The 25,427-nt window shown below is 42.1% G+C and overlaps 2 protein-coding genes across 3 annotated transcripts; both read right to left on the reverse strand.

The window, feature by feature from the left end:
* Window positions 1–3,049: 3,049 nt before the first annotated feature.
* LOC136675744 (P2Y purinoceptor 13-like) lies at window positions 3,050–12,508 on the reverse strand. 2 transcript variants are annotated; one of them, XM_066652484.1, is made up of 4 exons: window positions 12,394–12,508; window positions 8,667–8,718; window positions 5,683–6,159; window positions 3,050–4,138 (listed from the first exon to the last, which is right to left on the reverse strand). In XM_066652484.1, the coding sequence occupies exons 2-4, from the start codon at window positions 8,694–8,696 to the stop codon at window positions 3,797–3,799; spliced, it is 849 nt and encodes a 282-aa protein (XP_066508581.1). In that variant the 5' UTR covers window positions 8,697–8,718; window positions 12,394–12,508; the 3' UTR covers window positions 3,050–3,796. The 2 variants fall into 2 exon arrangements, with proteins under 2 accessions (XP_066508581.1, XP_066508580.1); XM_066652483.1 differs by having other exon boundaries at window positions 8,476–8,718.
* Window positions 12,509–14,743: 2,235 nt separating this feature from the next.
* Window positions 14,744–20,414, reverse strand: LOC136675918 (P2Y purinoceptor 13-like). The gene is made up of 2 exons (XM_066652727.1): window positions 20,363–20,414; window positions 14,744–18,363 (listed from the first exon to the last, which is right to left on the reverse strand). Exon 2 carries the CDS (start codon window positions 18,356–18,358, stop codon window positions 17,336–17,338), a length of 1,023 nt encoding a protein of 340 aa, XP_066508824.1. The 5' UTR covers window positions 18,359–18,363; window positions 20,363–20,414; the 3' UTR covers window positions 14,744–17,335.
* Window positions 20,415–25,427: the final 5,013 nt, after the last annotated feature.

A 25,427-nucleotide genomic window follows, 5' to 3' on the forward strand; every position in this document is an offset into this window, starting at 1 on the left:
GTACAAACAGTGTAAATCTACCTATAGAACTGTGTAAAATAAAATAATATAATATAAGTCCTAGAGATGAAATAGGGCATCATATTAAAATCTACAAATGTTATACAATAAGCTACAATAAGGTTCTCTAATTAAAGGTACAGAACATGTACCATTGAGGGCACCACCACAAAGACAGCAGAATGTACCACCACAGTGACACATTTTTCTGACCGTGTATGTATTATTTTAAGCAGCAATTGCTTTTAAATCAAGATTTCTCCAATGCTACATAACATTTGTAAAGTATGTTAAGATCATAATCTAACAAAGCTTAGTAAGATTAGCATCATTATGTATTAGCATTAATGAGAATCAGTAATCACAGGTAAATGATATTCCAAGGAGAACTGTATTAGTCTAATATCAATATTTAGGATTTAAGTGTAAAAAACTACGTGAATGTGTGTGCAAACTTTGACAGTGCATCCAACAACAAAGGTAGCCCAGAGCTACTTTTATACAGTGATAAATGGCACAAAGAGAAAGGAAGCTCTAGTTCCAGATGCTGATGATTTAACTCTGACTAATGTGGACATGCACTGACACAGATGACCCAAGAGGCAAGTTCAAGAGTAAAAGGAAACCTAGACTGAGGGAATGTACCTATCACTGGTAATACATGAGTGTTAAATCTATTTTATCACAACACCTGATTGTATTTCTGAATTGTTGTTTAGAACACTACCAGCAAGACAAGTCAACCACAGTCATTATTGTCCCCCTCCCATGCAGTGGTGAAAAAGTGGCATCTTTAAAAGAGGTCAGGAATCATTGCACAGAAACCACATGACCCTCATCACATTTGAATGGAAACTTTAGATGCTTACGTGCGCTGGTGCCATGTCTGAATTCGCCCACTCTGTGGTATTTTGCAATGATATTCATGATGGAAATCTGATTTGCACAATCCTCAGGCATGGATTTCAAACAAGTAAAGGCAGCCGGAGCGTGTCATTTGTTCATCAGTATGAGTAATCTTTTATGTTACAAAAATCATTTTAATTAATTCATTTTCTGTAAGCGCTTATCCAATTCAGGATTGCGGTGTGTCCAGAGCCTACCTGGAATCATTGGGCGCAAGGCAGGAATACACCCTGGAGGGGGCGCCAGTCCTTCACAGGGCAACACAGACACACACAAACACACACACACATTCACTCACACACTCACACCTACGGACACGTTTGAGTCAACAATCCACCTACCAATGTGTGTTTTTGGACTGTGAGAGAAAACCGGAGCACACGGAGGAAACCCACGCGGACACAGGGAGAACACACCACACTCCTCACAGACAGTCACCCGTAGGAAACCCACGCAGACACAGGGAGAACACACCACACTCCTCACAGACAGTCATCCGGAGGAAACCCACGCAGACACAGGGAGAACACACCACACTCCTCACAGACAGTCACCCGGAGGAAACCCACGCAGACACAGAGAGAACACACCACACTCCTCACAGACAGTCACCCAGAGGAAACCCACGCAGACACAGGGAGAACACACCACACTCCTCACAGACAGTCACCCAGAGGAAACCCACGCAGACACAGGGAGAACACACCACACTCCTCACAGACAGTCACCCAGAGGAAACCCACGCAGACACAGGGAGAACACACCACACTCCTCACAGCCCCTGGAGCTGTGTGACTGCGACACTAAACTGCTGCACCACCGTGCCGCCCCTGTTACAAAAATGTAAAAAAAAATTTCTAAATAAATAAAAACTATAATAAACGTAAAAAATAAAATAACAATGAAAGGTCAAATATTTTGCAGATTGTGATTGTAAATGTAAAATTACAAAGTGCATCTGTATGGTTGTGGAGCTGAGAGAATGGATTGAAAAAAAAAAGTGGTGAGATACAAAAGGCTGTGATTTGCAACATTTACAAAACTGACTTTGTCTGACGTGGGAACATCAGTGAGGTTGGAGCTGCTTAAAACTGATGATGAGGTTTGTGTTGATAAGATAATAATGAATGGCTAATATTAATGTTGAATACAATGACCAAGGACTGGTTATACACTTATTACACAGTATTCATATGGGAACTGTAATAAAAATGTTTAAAGCCCACAGTCAAATCCAAAGCATTCTTAGGCCCTGTCCACAGGGATCCGTTTATTTTTAAAACAGAGGTTTCGTCTACGTTTTTGGTCTCCCCGAAAGCAGCGTTTTAGGTGACAGAAAGTCAACGTTTTCAGTCACCGTTCTCACATGGACAAAGGTAAACGGATATTTTCGGAAGCGTGCCTGTCTCACAATGTGCTGAAACACAAAGACCTCCTCACTCTCAATATAGTGAAGTACATAAGTCATTAAACCACAATATAGAACTGCAGCTAGAACTAGATTTCATATTCCCACATATGACTAAGTATACTTCTGTATTAAAAAAATATAATGCACTATTAAAATCTAAATTCAGTAATTTCATGACTTGCATAGTACACTATATAGGAAGTATGTAGTGGTTTTGAGATTAAACCACTGTGCTTTTCTCATGCCTGGTGGTGTTTTGAGGTCTCTCTTTAAGAGGGACTATGGCCACTTACTGGACTGGCATGATAACGCAGCTGTATTCGTATTCATTCTGACGGTGTTATTTTCAAAATCGAGAGGAAAATATATCAGTTTTTAAATAATAACGGATCCGTGCTGACAGGGCCTTAGCTTCTGGTCTGAAATCTGCTGCAATTCTATTTTGTTGCTGTTATTATTCTAAATATTTATTTATTTATATTTAATTTGCAGAAAGAATGAATATTGGATTTTTATTTCATTTTTTATATCAGTAGAAATTTACATTAAACGACAGTTTTGAATGAAGTATTAATTTTTATTGTCTTAATTGTTAGCATATGGCTCAATTTACATTTAAAAGCTAATCACTGAAATGGCCAGTGAATAACTGTGTGAGTTATAATCAAAATAGTCTTTTATTCTTTTTAATAACTGATAAATAATTTGACTATCAAAATTGTATTTGTGTAAATTAAAAAAATTAAAGATGATTTGCATACGTTCCCCTTATTCACACACAATCTGAAATCTGATATAATATATATACATATATATATAAGCAAAAATATATTAGAATTTTCTAGTTAATTAGTTCCTGTGTGAAATATTACACAGACTAATAATAATAATAATAATAATACATTTATATAGCGCTTTGCAAGAACTCAAAGACTTAAAGAGTCAGACTGATGACTCTTTAAAAAACAATATGAACTACACGTGCCATCTATTCTGCAATTATAGATTATTTTATACACTTTTACTAGTTTAGTCTAAATTAATTAACTACAGAGCATTTGAAAGTATTTTTTACAACAGTACAATAATTTTACAAACTTTTTACAGTAAAGAGTCCAGCCTTTTAAAAGTACAAATACACATTTTTTTATAATTCCTTGGCACTTAACACATTTGGTGTTCCTCAAGACTCAATCTTAGGGCCTCTTAAATATTCGTGTATTATAATGACTGCATTATAAAACTTACAGCATTTACCAGTTTAGCTTTAAGTAGTATTTCAGAGGCTTCAGGGCAACTTCAAACTTAATTATATACAGTATATGCAACATTATAAAACACTCTTTACTGCGCTAAGTTCAGGCAGTGGAACACTTCTGCTTTATATATTCCAGTGAAAGTTGTCAGTGCCCACACAATTCGTAACTGAAACCAGGCAATTAGTCTAATGCATCCTCATCATTAAAGTTAAAAGTAATGCTAATGTGTGTTAAGTTCATGTGATTTTTTGAAATTGCCCATGTGAGACATCTCCTGCTTGGTGGAGGTCTCTGTGGGTGACTCCAGCCCTACATTAGCCATGGGCCTGCGGCACAGGGCAGCTGTCAGCTTCCTGCGGAAGACACGGCACAAGAAGATGTAAATGAGGGGGTCCAGACAAATGTTGGTGGCCGACAGCCAGAGCGTACTCTCCTTGGCGTAGTAGAGCTGGTTCTTTGCCCAGCACACAGACATGTTCCGCGTCTGAGTGAGGGTGTAGGGCACTCGGGCCAAATGGAAGGGTGCAAAGCAAATGAAAAAGACTCCCACCACCACAAAGACCTGAGAAGGAAAGAAGAGCTGAGATAAAATCTGAAGTTGACAGAGCAATAACACATTGCGTAACCTTCTTGTTTGTGAGGGCAGGTCAGTTCAGGGACAGTATTATGTAAAAGTTAAATGACATTTAAAAAACTGTTTATCTGAGCAGTAACAGTTTATTTGTTTAAAAACAAACAAACAACCCCCAACCCTTTATTATATAATCCCATTATTCATGTAAGTGTAATGTTTTCAGTGTTAATGTGTTGGTTTAACCCTTTCCACATCTCTCCTCGTGACAGTCCAGTGTTATTTGGGGTTGTCATCCGATGCCTAGCTTCAGTGTTTAAAAAAACATAATTAAATTAAATCAAGTGTGTCTGTTGATTTAATGAATCCATACGATCAAGGAGAACATCTGGAAACAAACTTTGTTCTTCACACTCGCTCACAACACAACTATTATTTCTTTCATGTTTTATGCTATATATGTAATTCCATATAATGTTATACAAGCACCATGCTTATTCAGAAGATTATTTATATAATAATAATAATAAGAAGAAGAACATTAATGAATGAATTCATTCATTCATCTGTAAGCGCTTATCCAGTTCAGGGTCCCAGTGGGTCCAGAGCCTACCTGGAATCATTGGGCACAAAGCGGGAATGCACCCTGGAGGAGTCGCCAGTCCTTCACAGGGCCACACACACACAAACATACACACACACACACACACACACTCACTCACTCACTCACTCATACCTATGTACACTTTTGAGTCGCTAATCGACCTACCAATGTGTGATTTTTGGACTGTGAGAGGAAACCGGAGCACCAGGAGGAAACCCACGCAGACACAGGGAGAACACACCACACTCCTCACAGACAGTCACCCGGAGGAAATTCACGAAGACACGGAGATCACACCACACTCCTCACAGACAGTCACCCGGAGGAAACCCACGAAGACACAGGGAGAACACACCACACTCCTCACAGACAGTCACCCGGAGGAAACCCACGCAGACACAGGGAGAACACACCACACTCCTCACAGACAGTCACCCGGAGGAAACCCACGCAGACACAGGGAGAACACACCACACTCCTCACAGACAGTCACCCGGAGGAAACCCACGCAGACACAGGGAGAACACACCACACTCCTCACACACAGTCACCCGGAGGAAACCCACGAAGACACAGGGAGAACACACCACACTCCTCACAGACAGTCACCCGGAGGAAACCCACACAGACACAGAGAGAACACACCACACTCCTCACAAACAGTCACCCGGAGGAAACCCACGCAGACACAGGGAGAACACACCATACTCCTCACAAACAGTCACCCGGAGGAAACCCACACAGACAGAGAGAGAACACACCACACTCCTCACAAACATTCACCCGGAGGAAACCCACGCAGACACAGAGAGAACACACCACACTCCTCACAGACAGTCACCCAGAGGAAACCCACACGGACGGCGCCAATAATAATAATAATAATAATCTTAGCTGCACAGTACTGTATATCCAAGTGATAAGATTGTACCTTGGCCTTGGTGCGTTTGCTGGCGGTGCCACTGCTGGCCTTGGAGGCTCGGTACGACTCGTACACCTTTCGGCTTATGAATGTGTAGCAGATGGCCATGAGACCCAACGTGCCCCAGAACACCACCTGACATAGGTAGTTAAAACCCTCGTGCCAGCCCAGGCCTAAGACGCTCTTCATGCTTTTGCACTTCAGCCACCCGTTGCTGGAAGCCTTGGGCGGCTGGTCGGTCAGGATCACGTTGGGCAGGGCCAGGGACAGCATGACGACCCAAAGGACGATGCTCACCGCTTGACCCACCCTCACACGCTGCAGGAAGCACTTGGAGAATGGCCGCACGATCTTCAGGTAGCGGTCCAGGCTGATTAGGCCCAGCAGCAAGATGCTGATGTACATTGTGGTGTAGAAGAGGACGCCAGAGTAGCGGCAGTAGAAAGCACGGACAGGAATCGAACCCACACCAGCATCAGACAGAACCTTCACGGAGAAACAAATGTAGCCTGATTGAGATTAAATCACAAGTGGAGCAGGAGATATAACAATAACTGATCATCAGAATGGTCCATTAAACCTTAATAATAATTCTTCTTCTTATTATAATAATAATAATAATAATAATAATAATAATAATAATTTGTATTCATATATCACTTTTCAGGAACCCAAGAATGCTTACAATTTGTAATACACAATAGGAAGACAGATAACAAGAACACCATGATACATACACGTAGACAGAACTAGATACTGTACAGATCAGGCTTGAGGCAGATTATATTCAAGTGTGAAATGATATCATTTAAGATTAGATTTGAATGTGGAGAGAGAATTAAATTGTTTAACCAAAGGAAGAAGAGAATTCCAGAGTCTAGGTGCAAATCTAGAAAAAGCTTGGACACCAAAGCCTTGCAGGTTGAATGGAGGAACCCATCAGTGAAGGTTTACAGGGAAGAAGAAGATCAGACGGATATGAAGGAGTGAGATTGTTAAGAGCTTTGTAGGGCAGTAGAAGAATTTTGAATTGAATACGATATTTGAGCGGAGGCCAGTGGAGATGTTGGAGAACAGGTGTAATATGGTGATGCATGCGAGTGTGGGTGAGGAGACGTGCAGCAGGATTCTGGACCAGCTGGAGTTTGTGAATGGAGGAGGAGAAGATGCCAGCAAGGAGAGCGTTACAGTAATCCAGACGATTGGAAATGAAAGCATGGATAACAGTTTCGGCTGCAGATTGAGAGAGGGATGATCTGATTTTGGCAATTGTTACGCAAGTAGAAGAATGATGTTTTGGTGAGGACGCTGAATGAAAGAGTGGAGTTGAGGATTTCACCCAGATTACGAACAAGAAAGGTCAAAGAGATATCTACATCATCAATGTCGAGAGTAAGAGGGGGGGACTTTTATTGTGAGTTGATTTGGTGCCAATAAGGAGGAGCTCAGTTTTCTTAGAAGCAGCACTTAATAAATAATATGTGCCTTTACTTTAGCACTGTTCTTACAGAGGCTCCTCTCTGAAGAGCCTGGACTTGGACTCTTCCACCTGGGGATAGTCTATCCCTGTTCTGGCTCCTCCCTGGCTCCCTTGCTCCACCCACTCTTAAACTCACTTACCTACAGTTACTCACTCATGGGGATTTTCAACCGCATGGAACCTACTCTCTTCTACTAAACTCTGCTCAAATTTTTACTTTTCCTTTAGGCAAATTTGGTTTTGGTACCTGGAACCAGGTTCTTTTTTAGTTCCTGCTCTCTCCTGGTTCCAAACAAGCCTGGTTTCGCGTAAATATTTCAGAGCACTGATTAGCCAGAGAGACTCCATGACAAAGCTACAGCAGAGATCACATTTGTGATGCCAACTTGTAAATTACACCATGGCCTTTTGAAGAGCTTCAAAGATTCCTTGGATTCTAGTGAGAGCTGGACGCTGCATCAAAAAACTCTACTGATCTGTTTGAACTGATGACGGAGCTGTGTTCAGTCTTAAACAACAAGAACAACATGCAAATACACGATGGGTAAACAGCGTTGAATGTTACTGCCAGTGTGGTGGTTTCTGAAGCCCTGGACCTGGTAGAGATGGTGTTTTGCAACTTCACTATCTACATTTAATGGGGGAACTGTTATAGTTGAGAAACAACCAGGCATTGGGGACCAAAATGTGAGCACTGCAGAGTCAAGAGTCAAGTAGGTACCATGCAGTGAAAAATGGCCAATAGGTATGGACCCACGTTTTTGTAAATTGAGGAAGTCTGTGCACTTATTCATCTCACTGTCTCCTTGTTGAGGACCCTTGGTTCTTTTTAGACTTAGGTGTACCTGCCTGCTTGTGTCTTGACCTGCTTCCCATTTTCACAATGAGTGATTGCAAGTCCCAGATGACTGCATATGCCTCCTTCACTACAACAGGCCACACATTTGGAAAATGTGCTTGAAAATGTGTTCCTTGTTGGAGCTGTGTTCAATTTAATATTGAATCAGTATAAATGGGGTTTGTCAAACTATGGCATATTCACAGTAGTCAGGGATGTATTGAGAACCTTCAGAAGATCTTGACTGGGGAACCTTATCTTCACTGTGCCCTTCCCCGATGGACTCAACTGGGGTCTATATTTACTACACAATACTGTACAATACTGACATAATCAGCAAAATGGCTGTCCACCGGCGCCTTAGAAAACCACTGTTATGTTGTTGGAGTGTCTTAATTGTGGAACCAATCAGCAAATCCCTATATAATTAAGCCCACCCCTGAATTAATTCATCAAAACATGACTGTTTCTTAACTTCCAGCACCTTCACTGGCAGAGTTATGGTCATCAGTAGGTCAGCCACCACCACATTCTTCAGGTACACCACGAAGGTGGAACTGCTGCGGATCTGGAAGAAGATCCATGCGGCCAGGCAGTTGAGCACGATGGCGATCAGAAAGAGGGCAGTGTAGAGGCAAGGGAAGAGAACAGATGTAACCCTGATGTCTAACTCACAATAAGAAGAGGAGTTCTGCTCACTCGCATTCATTCTCGATGCTGGGTTCAGCTGAGGAACATAAAAAACAGCTGTGAAACATCCTCATTTATCTATTTATGTGGCTGGGTCACAGTTTACTGTAGGCGTTACTGTGTTTGACTACAGAAGCCCTTTATGACTATTGATATAAGCCTGAATTACCATCTGCAAAAATGTATTCAGCAAGCATCAGTGGTCACACACTCTGAGGTGAAAATTCATTCATTCATTCATTATCTGTAACCCTTATCCAGTTCAGGGTCACGGTGGGTCCAGAGCCTACCTGGAATCATTGGGCACAAGGCGGGAATACACCCTGGAGGGGGCGCCAGTACTTCACAGGGCCACACACACACTCACACATTCACTCACATCTATGGACACTTTTGAGTCGCCAATCCACCTACCAACGTGTGATTTTTGGACTGTGGGAGGAAACCGGAAACTGTCTGTGAGGAGTGTGGTGTGTTCACCCTGTGTCTGCGTGGGTTTCCTCCGGGTGACTGTCTGTGAGGAGTGTGGTGTGTTCTCCCTGTGTCTGCGTGGGTTTCCTCCGGGTGACTGTCTGTGAGGAGTGTGGTGTGTTCTCCCTGTGTCTGCGTGGGTTTCCTCCGGGTGACTGTCTGTGAGGAGTGTGGTGTGTTCACCCTGTGTCTGCGTGGGTTTCCTCCGGGTGACTGTCTGTGAGGAGTGTGGTGTGTTCTCCCTGTGTCTGCGTGGGTTTCCTCCGGGTGACTGTCTGTGAAGAGTGTTGTGTGTTCTCCCTGTGTCTGCGTGGGTTTCCTCCGGGTGACTGTCTGTGAGGAGTGTGGTGTGTTCTCCCTGTGTTTGCGTGGGTTTCCTCTGGGTGACTGTCTGTGAGGAGTGTGGTGTGTTCTCCCTGTGTCTGAGTGGGTTTCCTCCGGGTGACTGTCTGTGAGGAGTGTGGTGTGTTCTCCCTGTGTCTACGTGGGTTTCCTCCGGGTGACTGTCTTTGAGGAGTGTGGTGTGTTCTCCCTGTGTCTGCGTGGGTTTCCTCCAGGTGACTGTCTGTGAGGAGTGTTGTGTGTTCTCCCTGTGTCTGCATGGGTTTCCTCCGTGTGCTCCGGTTTCCTCCCACGGTCCAAAAACACACGTTGGTAGCTGGATTGGTGACTCAAAGTGTCCGTAGGTGTGAGTGTGTGAGTGAATGTGTGAGTGTGTGTTGCCCTGTGAAGGACTGGCGCCCCCTCCAGGGTGTATTCCTGCCTTGCGCCCAATGATTCCAGGTAGGCTCTGAACCCACCGCGACCCTGAACTGGATAAGGGTTACAGATAAAGAATGAATGAATGAACTATGAGATCGGATGTTTAAGTAGAGTTCCCAGTAAAACCTCACACTGAAAACGTGTAAACATTCTTTGCACCTTTGTGTCTCCTGTGTCTCACATCTCCTTTTTATCTAATGCTATTTCTTGGTAACAAATATAAATAAAAAGACATTAAATCTCTAGAGACATTAAAGAGAAACATTTGAGCAATAATTTGAGCAATAAAACTTTTACCTGGGTGCACTCCTGGGGGATTTACATGTAAATCCCTTTCTGAATGCACTTATGCACACACACTCACACTCTCTCACACACAAACACACACTCACACACTCTCTCTCTCACACACTCTCTCTCTCTCACACACACACACACACACACACACACACACACACACACTCACACACTCTCTCACACACACACACATACTCAAAAGGGACAGCTTTAGAATATCACCTAAATAGGTCATCACCTGGGTTCCCAAGTCAAAACCTCATCAAACAAATGAGTGTTTCACACGGGGGCATTACACTTTTGCCACCTGGGGTCTCAACGCTCCAAAAGCAAGACCCACTTTTGGTGATCGCACTTTGTGTGAGACTATGTGGTTAAAGGTGTCAGACATGTGTTCATGTTAACATGAAAATTCACCAACATTTAAAGTGAGTGGGCGATATGAATTTATATGAATACGATATGGAATTTATAAATACTTTGGAGTTTGTTACAATATTATATTAATTATTTAAATGGAGCCTAGCTCCATATAAATGCAGAAAATGCATGATTTCATTTGCAGCACTCTGCTGTAATTATTAACCAATGGCATAATGCAGTTTCACACTGGATTAATATGCTGCAGTTATTATTGTCAGAATGGGTGCAATACACACGCTGCAGATTCATACTAGATCACAATCACTCCACAGTTATATACAGTAACAAAGTAAACATTACATCGTACTCCATCAAAGTCACTCCACAGTTTTCACACTCAGACACTCAGTAAAACACATTCTCCTAAAATAGAGTAAAGACACATTTCCCTGGGCATTACCTCAGAGTGCAGTGTTTCTAATATCCTCAGCTGCTTCCTCAGGCTCTGAGGACATTAATGTGAGGCACTGATAAATTGTACAATGTTTCCTGGCCCGTTAAGATAAAAGTCCAGCTCTGGGTTAGAATTCCAGTTACAGGGCTGACACAGTGCAGATGCTAACTGCTGTTTGCAGTGCATTCAAATCTCCCTTAAGCACTTTCTGTGGTTTCATAGAAAATGCAAGTAGCTCTAGAAAACCATACTGGAGGTGCAGCTAGAGATCTGATAGCCACACAATAACAGTAGATAAAAATGACATTACTGTAACTGTATGCAACCAATACTCACAGCAATATTCCAGCATGTAGCGTAAAGCCTCCCCAACAGTGGGAACAGTGGGAAGTTCAGAAGAAATGCTGGACGAATGGGTGTCAAAAAACCTTTGCCCATAGAGAATATAAGGTTAATCTATACACATTCCAACGTGTAATCTCCTCAGAGAAGCGTGAAATAAAATTGTCTGGTGCAGCTGCACAGACCAGCAACATGCTCAGTGCCAAGAGTGTGCCGTGGAGGGGAATAAAGCCCCCCAGTATTGTGCTGTTGAGTGATGGAGCTCTTTCCAACTCCTCTGAGATGAACTGGAAGGGTGCTTGTGATCCACAACCAATCCTCCACCTTCAGTAGCTGACCTCATACATGCTCCAGTGGCTGAATGCTATCAGATTTTACAGAAATGTGCCAAAATTGAATCTAAAGACTTTGCAGAAGTATAGAAGTAGTTTTTAAAGTGAAGAGGGTATAAACTCCCTAATAATAACATTAACTTCAGAAGAAATGTTGGACAGAAAGTATCCAAATGATTTAGAATATTTATACTATTTATTTCAAAAGCACATCGATGGTATTTTAACGTTGAAAACACAGGTGTGAGATTCAAGACACGAACTGCAATCTCTACAGAGGCATATAATGACATTTAGAGGCTACTGTGAATCTAGTAAATGACCACTGAATACTCTCCTATTTATTGATGTATTCTAATAATTGATAACAGAAAAGAGTCAGTACCTTTCTTTTTAAATCAGGAATAAAGGCACACTCTAAGCAGTGTTATTGTTATTAGAATATGAAACATTAAATATAACATCGTTTTTAATTGCATTCCTATACATGATAATATATAAAGGTAGTATGTTATATGAAATAGTAAACATATTTAAATAAATATAATAATAATAATAATAAATAAAGTCAAATTAATAATAAGTGAGTATTAGAAGCTCCTACAAATAATAATAATAATAATAATAAATTAATAAAGCTTTAAAAAAATGAATAAGCAAATTTCTGCTGTGCGTGCGGCCAGAGACTCACCAGCTGCTGATTGAAGAAGTGAAAACTCTACTTTCACTTGAGCTCAGCTCAAGCTGCTTCTGGCCACGAGGACCAGTGAATTCCCAACACCCCTAAGAGCTAAGTGCTCAGTGCGTGCACACACACACACACACACACACACACACACACTTTTATACAATGTCAGGATGTGAGGTAATCTGCATATGCATTATATATCATAAAATGTCTGTACTATTCTTTCTATCTATCTATCTATGTCTGTCTGTCTGTCTATCTATCTATCCTGACACATGTATTCCCCCCCCCCCCACAACACACATACACACACACACACATGCACGCACAACACAGCACACACTTGTTTTCACTACTGCTGGCCTCTCAAAGACTTCCTCTCCTGTCACAATAAGTCTGCAGTGCCAGTGTGGGCTGAATATTCCCGTCCTGTTCGGCTTCCTGGACTTTGTTTTGGGCGAGAGTCCGTTCTGCCTTGTGCCAAACTTCATTTGCTCATTTGCATCTGTCTCAATGGAGCGTTAAGTGATGCTGTGCTCTTCAGGAACAGTCCCTTTATCTCCTGAAAACAACATGGCCAGTCGGATACACACGGGCCTTTCTGACTGGTAGCAAACACAAGGGAAGCAGGACGTAACTTTATATCATTTTTGTCATTTTTTAAATTATAATATGCTGCTATGGTTCAATCTATTTTTCTACCCATGCACATGGCTACAATAATGCAGTGAGGGGGTATTGTGCAAAAGGTGTGGAGATATTTGAAGTGTGAACCCCTCACGGTTGTTTTAAGCAGCTTTTTCTGCAACAAAATGAGCTGTGTGATGTGGGGGTTTAGAGACCCCTGTAGAGGAAACGTGGAACTGCAGGCAGCACAGGGAGAATCATTGTGTAATAATGAGACTGCCTTTACACCACACGTAAAGCTGGTTGTGTTAACTAGGAAACACCCTGGGCATATTGTTATGAGCTAAGGATGCATAATAAGTACAGTTCTCTGCAGGCAAATAGAGAGAGATATGGACAGACACACTGAGAAAAAACAGGCAGAATTAAAAGGGAAGAGACTTATGGTGAGTGAGAGAGATAGAGAGATAGAGGAGGAGTTTTGTGGTGGGTGTTTGCATGTCAGTGAGCATGCTGAGAGTCTGCTTGTGGTCATTGCAGAGTGTTCACAGACAGCTTATTCTCTTTCTGTGGGTCTATGTGCTTTGTTTGTTTGTGTGTGTTTAACATAGCTAATTCGGCTATGCTAAATTAAAGATTAGATAATGTAGGAGTGCACGGTGAGTTGTGCTCTTTCTCAGTACCTTTGATCTCAGCCTCTATTGCAGTTTAACACAGATGAGAAGATGAATTAAAATTATTCTCCATGGAACATTTCCCCCATGTTTAAAAAGGTTTAGTACAGAATCCCTGATGCACCCAGGTCACTACAAAATGGCCGATAGACGGTCCGTATTTTTTTTTTTATTATGTGTAACAGCAATATCTGAAAATAGGCTAAAGAATGTAATAAAAGTTTCACACTAACATCATAATATTATATTTTAGATGAGTTTAGCGAGATATTAAAGAGCCATGAGGAAGTTCATTCATTATCTGTAACCCTTATCCAGTTCAGGGTCTCGGTGGGTCCAGAGCCTACCTGGAATCATTTGGCGCAAGGCGGGAACACACCCTGGAGGAGACGCCAGTCCTTCACAGGGCAACACACACATTCACTCACACCTACGAACACTTTTGAGTCGCCAATCCACCTACCAGTGTGTGTTTTTGGACTGTGGGAGGAAACTGGAGCACCCGGAGGAAACCCACACAGACACGGGGAGAACACACCACACTCCTCACAGACAGTCACCCGGAGGAAACCCACACAGACACAGGGAGAAGACACCACACTCCTCACAGACAGTCACCTGGAGCGAGAATCGAACCCACAACCTCCAGGTCCCTGGAGCTGTGTGACTACGACACCTACCTGCTGCGCCACCAATGAGGAAGTTTTCATGTGAAAATGTTATTTTTTGCAGTGCGCATCATGAAGAACCCAACTTGAAATATCAGCGTTATTATTATTCATATCAGCAGGTTGCTGTAGTGAAGTGGTGAACAACTGGGTTTTTGTTACATCCTCTAATAACATCTGACCAGGGCTGGACACCAGTTTACGGTAAACAGCATTTAATTTGGGAACAACAACTGGAACCAACAGCCATTACAACATCTCAAAATCTTCTGGCGTCTGGTTCCTATCACCACCGCTGTGGACCTTTTCTCGGAAATAGAAACCACAAACCACCAATCGTTTTAAATATTAATGTTTTAATTATTTATACATATCATACACTCTTAAATTAAGCAATAAATTTCATGTCATTAAAAAAAATACATGTAACTATCTGAGATTATATAATAGGAAGGTAAATGCTAGACTTTTACAAGTAAAACACCATGCAGTCGTAATGAAGATGTATAATGAAGAGGACTAAGGTACTTGCTCAGTTTTGAGATTTAAACAAAGCCTAGTCCTGATCTGTACATAATTTTGATTGGATATTCTCAATTGAAAACAATTCCAGGTCTAATCCCTTTGTACAGGCCCAGTGTCCTAACCCAGTAAACATTTAGCCGTTGATTCAACGTTGAAACAACGTAATGACTGCCGTCTAATCAACGTTCTCTTAAGGTTGAAAATGAAAGTTGAAAAGACGTCCAAACACAGACATTGAAAAGACGACTGTTAGACGTATTTTGGACGTCCATTGACGTTATTAATTGGTCCCGAAATAAATGACTTGTATAAAACGCATTTTGGACGTCCACTGACGTTATCCATTGGTCACCACTTTTCTAACTTATTAAGATGGATTTGGACGTCCATTGACTATTGAAATGTAGTGCCCTACGTAGGGAGCAGGAGCCAATGGAGATTCAGGCTTAGATTTACTTCACTCTACAGTAGCCCTCTGTCTTTCTGTGACTGGGGGGAGCCAGGCCAAGACGTGCACATTCAAACTGCAACAAAACTCCACAAGGCCATTCACGAGAAGGAATGGTGCCAAATATTCCATCCGTGTGAAGCCAATGACCTGATTCTCTCTCATTCTCTCCCATCACTCTCTTCTTCTCTCTCCTCTACGCACGGATGAACATGTAATTGGCCATGTTTATGTTTGGTGGATATCGTTGACGGTTGGTTACATTGTTTACAATGAAGTTGTGAGCATGCATTTCTACTTTATGTCCTCCAGAGGGCGTCAGTGACCCATAGAGACCCATAATTCAACTGTTCCACGCTCGCCTCCATGTGGTCAAGTCATGTAAAGACGCTTTATTGGTCTTTCAACCACATACAAGTACACAAAAATTGCGAGGCATTGTTAGTCCAGGACCATGATGCAAAGCAATACAACACCACACATCACTACACAACACTATATAAAGTGCACTTGTGCATATCCAAGAGCATATACAGATGTTAATACAAATGACAGGAACAGTTTTATTAATAATAAGAAAAATGTACGTGTAAAGAACAACTAGAGGAATATGTTTCACTACACACTGGAGCTCAGGATACTGTACAGTACTGTGCAATTATTAGAGACCACCCTAATTCATTCACCTGCTGTAATTTGGTTCTTGGTAATTGGGTCGGAGCCCAAGAGAAATCAATGGGTGCAAGGCAGAAACACACTGAGAGACAGAGAGACAGTCCATTACAGGGCAACATATACTCACCACTTCACACACACACACACACACACACACACACACACACACACACACACACACCTGTGGACACTTTCACACACTCACCCTGTCACTCACACACACAAATTTGCATAGCCAATCCAGCAATCCAGAGGCCACCCTCCACTAATTGAACTGACCATTTAATAATGAGTAATAAAGTTTTGATTTGTGTGAGACAGAATGAACCCACCTCTTCCCACAGAGCTGAATCAAAGAGAATGTGGGATTGTGTAAAAGGGCCAATAGAGAAGAGGGAAGCAAACGAATAGTTTAGTGGTTTTATAAGAGCAATGGGCTGGGCACCGCGGAGCCCAGACCTCAACTTTACTGCACATGCTGAGGGTTATTGGGTCCCTGAGAAACAGAAACTGCAACCTGCTCTGAAAGCAAATCTCCTGAGAATAATGGAGGCTGTAATGTAGCCAGTGTGTAGACATATGATGTATACACTGAGATAAACTAATACTCAATATCTGTATTGACTGGGAATTAAACAAATGAAAAAAATGGTCTTAGAAACCATTAGGTATTGCACAGTACTGTATACTTTGATTCATTCATTGTCAGTGGAGCCCAACTCGAATCATTGTGGACAATAGAGGAATATACCCTGCGTGGGGCACGAGTCCACCTCAGGGCATGACACATACACTCACCCATTCACTCACACATATGAACAATTTGGAATATCCAATGTTTTTGGGAGGAAACCCATGCAGACACAGGAAGAACTCACAAAACTCCAGGCTAAAATGGGGACCCTGGAGCTGCTTGACAGCGACACTCCCTCATGCCCCCCCATGCTGCCCTACGTGTATGCCACACTTGGACTTTTCCATCCCACACATTATGGAGATTCTCCTGTAGAACTGGAAATTTGGGCCATCGGACATGGCTGCTTTTGTTTTATTTTGTGATGCAATACTGTGGGAGCAATGCACAAACTGAACAGATGTTTCACAAACTTCAACCTTGGCTTTGTGATGTTGCTTCCACTCGCAGATCTCATCATTCTTTTGCAATGTTTTATTCGCAGCGATTGCATGTCCATAGTAGTTATTTACCAAAGGTTTGTTGTGTGATTTTGTAGCAACCCAAGCCTTGTGTAAGCGGTGCATGCGCAAGAAAGAAAACAAAATAGCAAAAAAAAAAAGAAAAGAGAGATCCACTCATTTCTACCTAGGGATTACATCGATGTGTCTGAAGATTGAGACGGTTCTGTACTTTTTGCAAGGAATGGAAAAAACCTGTTGAGTGAAAACAACTCCATAAACTTTCTCCTGAAGGCATTGCACAGGAAGAAATAGATCAAAGGGTCCATGCATACATTCAATGCTGAGAGCCACAAGGTCAGGTCCTTGATGACTTTCATAGGCTGGGTGCAAGAGACCATGCTTTTGGTTTCAGCCTTGGTGTTGTCTTTGGTGCTGATCTGAAGGTTGGTGTAGGGTGTGCGTATGATGTAGTAAGGTGCATAGCAGATCAGGAAAACCGCCAGAATCAGGAAAACCCGAACCTTGGCTTTGCGCTTCCCCTTATTGTTGTGGCTGTTAGATCTCCGGTAGGACTCCACGATTTTCTTGGTGATGCATGTGTAGCTGAACATGATCAGACCACACATTATCCAGAAATTGAAAATGGCGAACAGGACGACCCCTTTGTGCCAGGATTTTCCAGTATCGCTTTTCATGCGCATGCAGAACTCGCTATCAGTCTTGTTTGTAGGGTCTTGGTCTGTTGTGACAATCACCGGTATGGTATTCGATGAGATTATCAACACCCAGACAATGACTGAGAGGATCTTGCTGAAAAGCAGGTTCTGGCATAAGAGTCTCCCACCGGGTCGTACAATCTTGAAAAAGCGATCCAGGCTGATGAGACCCATCAGAACGATGCTCACGTTCATGGCCAGGTAGAAGATGACAGACGAATAGCGGCAGGCAAAGGCCAGCAGTGCTTCCGAAACATTTGGCATTTCGCTTGCAGCCCTCAGTGGGAAGGTAAGGGTCATCAGGAGGTCGGCCGCCACCAGGTGTTTCAGGTACACCATGAAGGTGGACTTGGACTTCAAGTGAGTGGAGATCCAAGCCACAATAAGGTTGAGCAGAAGGGCAGGCACAAAGAGCAGGAAATAGAGAGTGGACACCGCTGTGCCCCTCGCATCGTTGTCGATCTCGCAGACAGGATTTGTTGCATTTTGCGTCTCCATGGAGCCTGCAATGAATGCGCAGAGAGTAAACTCGTGTAGTACAGATGTAGCAAGAAATTGACATTGAGCTGAGGACACCCAAAGACATGTGTCTCCTTCTGGTGTACCTTACTTCTCATTTTTCAGGTCTCATATCCCCTTTTTTAGGAAAAGAAATGTTAAAACTGAATCAGTACAAGGCTCAAAACTACTGCCTTATGAAAAAACAACTACACTAAGGTGTAGCACTAAGCACTAAGGTGCTGCGGCTAAATTACCACACCCTTTCAAATGGGTGATGGTTGTGTGTTTGTAGCTTTTGTAGTTTTTTAAAGATGAAAAGCACCATCTAAAATGGCATATAGGGCCACTCTCAGTAATTCTAACATAGAGTACAAGTACATTCCATTAACGATATATGAAATATGTAATATTTAACTGAATATAATACAAAGACAACATTTTAAAATGTTGAAACTGGGAAACATCATAGATTTCTACAAATTGTTCAACCCTTTTTATATTCATGCCAGCAACACTCTGAAGAGACCAATTCTATTGGTGCCTTCACAGATGTCACCCATGCCATTTGCACTAAGGCACCCCCATACCTTCACAGATGGTTCCTCTCCTCTTTAGCCCTGAGGTTGTAGCATACATAGCGTGACCACTGGACACTTTTCAACTCAGCCTCAGTTCGTCTTAAATTAGCTCTGGCCCAGAATGCCTTTCTGTTTCTCATTGCCTTTAAATTAATGTTTCTGAGCCCATGCACTGATTTCCACAACAGAAATGTATTTATTATTATTTTATTCAAAGCCACCTGTGGAGCTTGTCCCTTAAAAGTGACCTTTAATCAAATAACACTTTCCTCACCCTTTGCTGCTGATGAGGGTTTTAGACACTGAAGAGCTGCAAACCTTGAAAAGCATGAACCGAGATAAGGATGTTCCTTTTTTTTTTTTTAACAGTTAAGTATTTTAAGTTGAGAAACATTATTCTTGAATTTTTTTAAAAAAATGTGGTTATTCAGTTTTCATGGAGCAACTTTAACAATCTTGTGTTGTCCCAGTCCCAACGTTTTAACAACATCTTGCTGGCGTAAGTTTCAACATTTAAAATACTGTAATTGTACAATATTTAATTCAAATTTATTTATTTATAAATTCAAATTCAAATTTATTTATATAGCGCTTTTCACAACTGATGTTGTCACAAAGCAGCTTCACAGAATTCCAGTAAGACATAATTAAACATAAGATTTTAATGGTTTGCTGGTCATTGTATTTTGTACATTGTGTTTTATTTACATTGTGCACAACTCTTCTGGAAATGGGGTTGTAATACTTCCTTATTTTAAAAGAAAACCACAGAAGAAATATCAAATATCTTAACTTTTCCAAAAGAAACCTTTTGCTATTTTAATTAAAAAAACATAAATATGCTATGGGTGCTATGTATGTGGCCAATTTATTTATGCATACGTATTTCAATATAGTTTATCTGTTTCAGGTGTAACACCCCTGACACAATGTTTCAATGACATATAAAAAATGTGGTTCAGCTATTTACAGTCCTTGCTTCCTTTGAATTATTCATAACAAGAAATGACCAAATATATATATATATGCATGAACAACTATGGGCAACAATTATTTTTGTAAAAGAAAAAGCAAACATATGAATTAAAACCATTAAGCAAAGCATTAAAATGAATAAATATATGCTGCTGGTTATTATGTGTTGACCAAGAATGGACCAATCAGAATGCTCCAAAATTGCATAAAATTTTAATTTTAATTCTTACAATACATTGTGTTACATTATTAAAATATTGCGCACAATACATTATGATAAATTCAAAGCCTCAGCAAATCAAATATCACACTGTTATTAAATAAATATGTTTAACATTAACATATTCAACATAGCCTCAGCTCACTTCAGTGGTAATCTTCAAAACAGCTTAAAATCTCAATTCAATTTGACCAAATAGATGCAATAAAAAGACTTTATTTGAAATACCTCTGAGAATGCGAGCGTCCCGAGCTTCAGTCTGGCAGATCTGAGTGCTGCTGCGCCTTATCAGCCATCTAACCTCACTTCCTGTAAAGTACAGAAAGTTAACAGTGACCATGAGCAAAACAGGAACCACTGTGGCTGATGTATAATGATGATATTGCTTACACTGCTCTATCAGGAAAAAAACGTATGAGACACTTAAGACTAGAACGACAGCATAAATAGAAAGCGTAACAGTTATGCCCTCGAACCTTTTCACACACAGCTTGTATAACATCAGTAGATAATCATGAACCAAAATCTGCTGCTGTGTCGCAGCCACTGAAGTGCCCAAGTCACCATGCCCAGTGCCAAGTGTCGACCAGACGGTTATAAATCCGTACAGCATTGGTTTATGGAGTGGCTTTCAGTGGCCTTTGGAAGAGTTAGAGTTGTATTTGTATTTGTCCTGACTTTTACATCACTACCACAAGATCAAAATAAATATAAATTTGAGACAAACTACTTGTTAAAACTTTCCAATTTAAAAGAAACTTTAAGGTTTTAAAGGTTTCTGGACACATCCAGATTAATTGTATGAATGAGTTGTTAAATGGTCCCCTTTTCTGTAGCAAGTGTCTCAACTCTTCTGGGAAATACTTCAGACCATTTAGCCACACAACCATTAGTGAGGACATGCGCTGAGCTCGGACAATTAGTTCTTGATAACAGATGCCACTCCCATCAGACTCGCCCCGAAGGTACTGGGTGATTTTCGCAAAAACACAAGTCCACTGCTGCACGTGTCAGCTCTGGGGGCTTTAAACCCTTCTAGCCACTTGGCACTGAGCATGTGCCCCATCCATTTATGACATCACAAATCCCTCCTCATTAAAAGAGCTGTGTCTGGACAGTTAATGTACTCCTTGATAATAACTCTTTGACTGTGACACCTCTCCCTCTCGCTGCTGCTGCTCTGGTTTCAAGTAGCCTCCTATTTAGCAGTGAGGAATGTTGTGTTCCTTTCTTTGACCTCTCTATCTCTCTGTCTTTCTCACACTCTGTCTATGTCTCTTGCTCTCGCTTTCTCTGTCTCACCTCCGCACAGAAGATACCAGAGCTGTTCATATTTCTCTACTGATAGCAGTTGACTGAATGAGCGAAATGAGACGTCTTAGGAAGGTCAATCAGATAAACATTTTTTACAGTTTCTTAGCAAAGTAATATCTAATAACAAAATCTGCATCTAGCTGTGTTTCTCATTCCCTCTTTCCTCTGCTAACTGAGATATGTATAAACACAGTGTTTGTGTTTGTGTGTTACTGAAGCCTTTATAAACTCCGTAAAGTCAAGTTTCATAACCTATTATATCATCCGTGCACTAAAAAACACTGCAAACTTTACAAGACACACATATTCCTGGTCTACATGCTCCCACCACAGAAGCTGACTTTATAACAACGATACACTTTTGTTTGTGATGTGTGTTGAGAAATGAGCCTTCCATAAGATGTAATCATATGATCACAGGTTTCTAAGAAGTGATACCAGAACTCTTACTGAAGTTGTAAAAGTTTCGAAGGGAAGCTCTTAACTAAAGTCCTATGGCAGTAAAAATGTGCTTACGCATCATCTGCTTCTTTCGCCAGCCTACAGTTATTTCCTTTGCCTGTTGCCCCTTTGGTTTTTGTCACGTCAAAGCAGAAGGCCTTGTTAAATTCAGAGCTGGAACAATGGGTGGTACACTTCCTTAAAAATGAAGAGTTCCTTCTGCATGCTCAACAGATGCCCCTTGCGCAAAAGGAATGTAGGGCAAAAAGCTCTTTACCTCTGTTCTTGCCTCATGATCACTGATGTAGACATGCTCAACGAAACTTCTGGAGGATGTCTACAAACGCTATGTTATTTACAGTAACTTCAAAAACAACTGAGACAACTGAGTGAAGAATCTTGTTGAAGGACTCTTGCTACTGTTGCATGGCGTGTTAACACGTGAGCTATAAAACTGTAGACTGCGGCACAGAGGTTGGTTGTTTTACCCATTTCCTTGCACTAACCACCAGCCTGCTGCTCATGTGTTAAACAGAAAATGGTGGCAGTTTCTGTAGAAGTGTGAGCGAACATCTGCACTAGTACAGGGGTGTATGAGTACAAACGACCTCATAACAACAAAAGTGGAAAATGATGTTAGGGTTTCTGCAAGTATCCACTAGGACACAATGCAGTGCATTTGATTCAGAAATGATTTGGAGCATGAGAACCAAAATTGATTGTATGATTTAGTGGTGGATCATTCTCAGCATTGGCGTGGTGGTAGTGTGTTAGTGGGTGCAGTGCCTGTACAAGTGGATCAGACACAGCAGTCCTGCTGGAGTTTTGAAACCCCTCAGTGTCACTGCTGGGCAGAGAGTAGTCCTACATAGTCCTAACAGTCTGACAATGTGCACCTGTAAAGTGAGTGGAGTAAGTAAATGACAGTGAGTGTAGAAACAAATTATTTGGCTGAAACTGTTTGTTTGCCCAACAGAGGAATAATACAGGCTACGGGAAGTTACATAAATGGAAGTGTGATCTCAGATTTATGCACAGTATTAGAAATTTTCCAAAGGCATTTCATTCATTCATTCATTCATTGTCTGAAACCGCATATCCAATTCAGGGTCGTGGTGGGCCCGGAGTCTACCTGGAATCATTGGGCTCAAGGTGGGAACACACCCTGGAGGGAGCGTCAGTCCTTCACAGGGTGACACACACTCACACATTCACTCACACACTCACACCTACAGACACTTTTGAGTTGCCAATCCACCTACAAATATATGTTTTTGGACCGTGGGAGGAAACCGGAGAACCCGGAGGAAACCCACGCAGACACAGGGAGAACACACCACACTCCTCACAGACAATCACCCGGAGGAAACCCACACAGACACAGGGAGAACACAGCACACTCCTCACAGACAGTCTCCCGGAGGAAACCCACGCAGACACAGGGAGAACACACCACACTCCTCACAGACAGTCACCCGGAGGAAACCCACGCAGACACAGAGAGAACACACCAAACTCCTCACAGACAGTCACCCGGAGGAAACCCAAACAGACACAGGGAGAACACACCACACTCCTCAGAGACAGTCTCCCGGAGGAAACCCACACAGACACAGGGAGAACACACCACACTCCTCACAGACAGTCACCCGGAGGAAACCCACACAGACACAGGGAGAACACACCACACTCCTCACAGACAGTCTCCCGGAGGAAACCCGCGCAGACACAGGGAGAACACACCACACTCCTCACAGACAGTCACCCGGAGGAAACCCACGCAGACACAGAGAGAACACACCACACTCCTCACAGTCACCCGGAGGAAACCCAAACAAACACAGGGAGAACACACCACACTCCTCACAGACAGTCTCCTGGAGGAAACCCACACAGACACAGGGAGAACACAGCACACTCCTCACAGACAGTCACCTGGAGGAAACCCACACAGACACAGGGAGAACACACCACACTCCTCACAGACAGTCACCCGGAGGAAACCCACACAGACACAGGGAGAACACACCACACTCCTCACAGACAGTCACCTGGAACGAAACTCATACCCACAACCTCCAGGTCTCTGGAGATGTGTGACTGTGACACTACCTGCTGCGCCACCGTGCCGCCCCAGGCATTTCATGCTAATTAAAATTATATACTTTACATGATGTAATAAAGCACACTTCCCTAGTATGTGGGTGGCAAATTAACATGATTTGATTAGAAGAACCCTGCAGTCGTTGAACAGAGAACAGGTTTTTCCCCTCAGTCACTGAGTCTTTCTGGAACATTCACAAACTTTCAAAAAGAGCAACTGTTGCATAAAATAATGATAATAATAAAAATGAATTTACAAATAACCTTATAATAACATTTACTTGTGTTAACAGAGCCTTAAATGTTCAGGAAATTTAAATATTTTGTCAGTCTTGTTGCTTTGATTTCCAATGAATCATTTGTTCTAAAATGATAAAATATATTGTCTGGTCACACATAGGCACAAAAATAGAAATCGTTCTTGCTTTGCTTTCTTCATTACACATAACTGCCATTTATGGCATTTAGCGGAAACTTTTATTCAAATCAGCTTATAAAGTATTTCTAGAAAGACTGAGCAGAGCTGGACTGTGATGTAATTTCATTCATTCAAGGCAAGAACACACCCTGGAGGGGGATTTCATGCTCCCTGTGAAATGACTGCAGGAGACTTCATGTTTTTTTTTCTGTCTGATTAGCTATTAGTATCATTCAATGCTGCAACACTGGCAGATCATTTTGATATTTTGTAATTGAGAGTGATATTTTTGTGTTGTACTGGATGAACAGTTAATATTAGTAATATAGGTATTAGATATTTTAAGGTTTATTGTTCTTGAACAGTTTATACTGAGAGAAACAGATATTTGGTTAATACATTCCGATCTAAACCCATTAATATTTATGGGCAAACTGTTAAAAAAAATATATGTTTTTATGGCGCAGCAGGTAGTGTCGCAGTCACACAGCTCCAGGGACCTGGAGGTTGTGGGTTCGATTCCTGTTCCAGGTGACTGTCTGTGAGGAGTGTGGTGTGTTCTCTCTGTGTCTGTGTGGGCTTCCTCCGGGTGACTGTCTGTGAGGAGTGTGGTGTGTTCTCCCTGTGTCTGTGTGGGCTTCCTCCGGGTGACTGTCTCTGAGGAGTGTGGTGTGTTCTCCCTGTGTCTGCGTGGGTTTCCTCCGGGTGACTGTCTGTGAGGAGTGTGGTGTGTTCTCCCTGTGTCTGCGTGGGTTTCCTCCAGGTGACTGTCTGTGAGGAGTGTGGTGTGTTCTCCCTTTGTCCGTGTGGGTTTCTTCCGGGTGCTTCAGTTTCCTCCCACAGTCCAAAAACACACGTTGGTAGGTGGATTGGTGACTCAAAAGTGTCCGTAGGTGTGTGTGAGTGAATGTGTGTGTGTGTGTGTTGCCCTGTGAAGGACTGGCGCCCCCTCCAGGGTATATTCCCGCCTTGCGCCCAATGATTCCAGGTAGGCTCTGGACCCACCGCGACCCTGAA

The sequence above is a fragment of the Hoplias malabaricus genome, chromosome X1 (genome assembly GCF_029633855.1).
Source record: "Hoplias malabaricus isolate fHopMal1 chromosome X1, fHopMal1.hap1, whole genome shotgun sequence".
Lineage (NCBI taxonomy): Eukaryota > Metazoa > Chordata > Actinopteri > Characiformes > Erythrinidae > Hoplias > Hoplias malabaricus.

Bases quoted from the DNA above. Each gene is read 5' to 3' on its own strand.
- LOC136675744 (XM_066652483.1), bottom strand. From the start codon at position 8,700: ATGAATGCGAGTGAGCAGAACTCCTCTTCTTATTGTGAGTTAGACATC. The intron at 6,160-8,475 runs GTGCTGGAAGTT...TTCTCCGTGAAG, and splicing joins CCATAACTCTGCCAGTGAAG to GTTCTGTCTGATGCTGGTGT. The intron at 4,139-5,682 runs GTACAATCTTAT...TTTCCTTCTCAG, and splicing joins GCAAACGCACCAAGGCCAAG to GTCTTTGTGGTGGTGGGAGT.
- LOC136675918 (XM_066652727.1), bottom strand. From the start codon at position 18,358: ATGGAGACGCAAAATGCAACAAATCCTGTCTGCGAGATCGACAACGAT.